Source organism: Pundamilia nyererei, unplaced genomic scaffold (genome assembly GCF_000239375.1).
Source record: "Pundamilia nyererei isolate P.nyererei 1_Seehausen unplaced genomic scaffold, PunNye1.0 scaffold00002, whole genome shotgun sequence".
NCBI classification, from domain to species: domain Eukaryota; kingdom Metazoa; phylum Chordata; class Actinopteri; order Cichliformes; family Cichlidae; genus Pundamilia; species Pundamilia nyererei.
In genome coordinates, this window is record NW_005187403.1 from 8498628 (window position 1) to 8500285 (window position 1658).

General features: G+C 37.2%; 1 protein-coding gene across 1 annotated transcript in view; it reads right to left on the minus strand.

The window, feature by feature from the left end:
- Positions 1–246: 246 nt before the first annotated feature.
- Positions 247–1658, minus strand: part of edf1 (endothelial differentiation-related factor 1) — a 4351-nt gene continuing 2939 nt past the window's right edge. The window contains exons 4-5 of the mRNA XM_005720413.2: positions 919–1012; positions 247–820 (exon numbers count right to left, since the gene is read on the minus strand). Of these exons, the coding sequence (XP_005720470.1) occupies positions 759–820; positions 919–1012 (156 nt within the window). The 3' untranslated portion in view covers positions 247–758. The remainder of the gene's footprint in view (positions 821–918; positions 1013–1658) is intronic.

The window sequence follows — 1658 nt, forward strand, 5'->3', positions numbered from 1 at the left end:
CTTCATGCCCACTGAACCTAAAGTTTAACTTGGAAATTATGTGTACAAAACTTTCCAAATAAGCGCCCTGGGACATTTCAAAGATAGCTGCCAAAATTTACCTGAAGTAGTTACTGAAGTGTTACTGGGATAAACGTAGTTTTTAAAAGTCTATTTATTATCTGTATCTATATACATCTCACTGGTTTTGTTAAGACATTCTGTGCCACACTAGCTTTAAAGTCACACAAAGAATAATTCATGAACTGCCAAACTTTATTTATAGATCAAAACAACGCACAGCATTAAAACATTTCAACACTGTAATGACATCCACCCACTGTCTGAAGAGAGTGAAAAGATGCAATCAAGCACTTCTGGTTTATCATCATGCTCAGAATTAACATTAGTCTGAAGATGAAAAATAATTCACCTTTTTTTAAAAAAAGAAAAGAAAAATCTGACTTTTATTGTGTCAAAGCCCAAGCAGACGTAGGTGAAAGAACGTCACTGAACATTTTTTGTGATGCTTTAAAAAGCATTCAATCATTCATTTTTTGTGGTGTTTCAGAGTGTTTCAGATGACTTGTTAGTATGTAGCCTGCATTGCAGTGAAGCACCAGGTCCTATGACAGGACACGGTGGGATCAGCCCAGAAAGAGGATCGGATGGGAGGGGAAAGGAAAGTTTTTAAGGGTTCTAAGAGGTGGGAAGGGGATTCAGGATTCAGTTACAGATAACAGGAGGGGTTGGGGAGGGCTGATTTCGAGGCTTTGTGTTCATTTCTTTTTGGTTTTTGGCTCCAGGGGTTGGCCAATATCCTTCCCACGTAGCTTCAGTCCTGTTCATGGTCAAAGGTAAAAACATGTGGGTCATACAGCCGAGAAAATAACATAATTCAACATTTTGTTTTGGAAAAATTTAAAGTAACACACTTACCGATTGCTCTTTCTATTTTCCCCATGACCTGGTTGTTGGGAATGGCTCTCCCGCACTCATAGTCAGCAATGATTTGAGGCTTCTCATTAATTTTCTGAGGAAAAAGTGTGGAATAGATCATTTAGAACTTGTGGGTAGCACATTTCACATAACTGCAGGGTGATAATAAACACTCATTGTAAGGTTTGCACTGGAAAATTACTTTGCTAGCAAATACTTTAAAAAAGAAAAAAAACCAAAACACAGCTAAAGTACAGTCATGGCTAAAATTTTAATTTTTTCAACAACTTTCCTTTTTTAAGTTTCTATGATTACAGTGAGGAAAAAAAAACTCACCATAGATTCTCAACTTGGCTAAGCTATCATGTTTGCCTTGTAGAAAAGTGCATGATCATGCACACATCACCCCCAAGTTGCTCTGGGATTGCTTGAAGAAGTTGATAACACTCTTAACATGGTCAATCCTTTAAAAAGCAAATGGAACCAAGCAGAAGACTACAAACTTTACTCGACTTTGAGTCCTGATAAGATGGGAACGGAGCGCTATCAGTCAGGATTTGGCCTTGAAGCACACCTCTTTGCATAAATTATTTTATTTATTATTTGACAATAAAACTCTGAAACTTCTGAAAGGCCTAGAGCTGAGCGATAGAACGATATGCATTGCGAAATAACTTTTTCTCTATAGAAAAACTAAACTATTGCGATAGGCCTCATCCCTCTTGCTCTCTTAAAAAAAA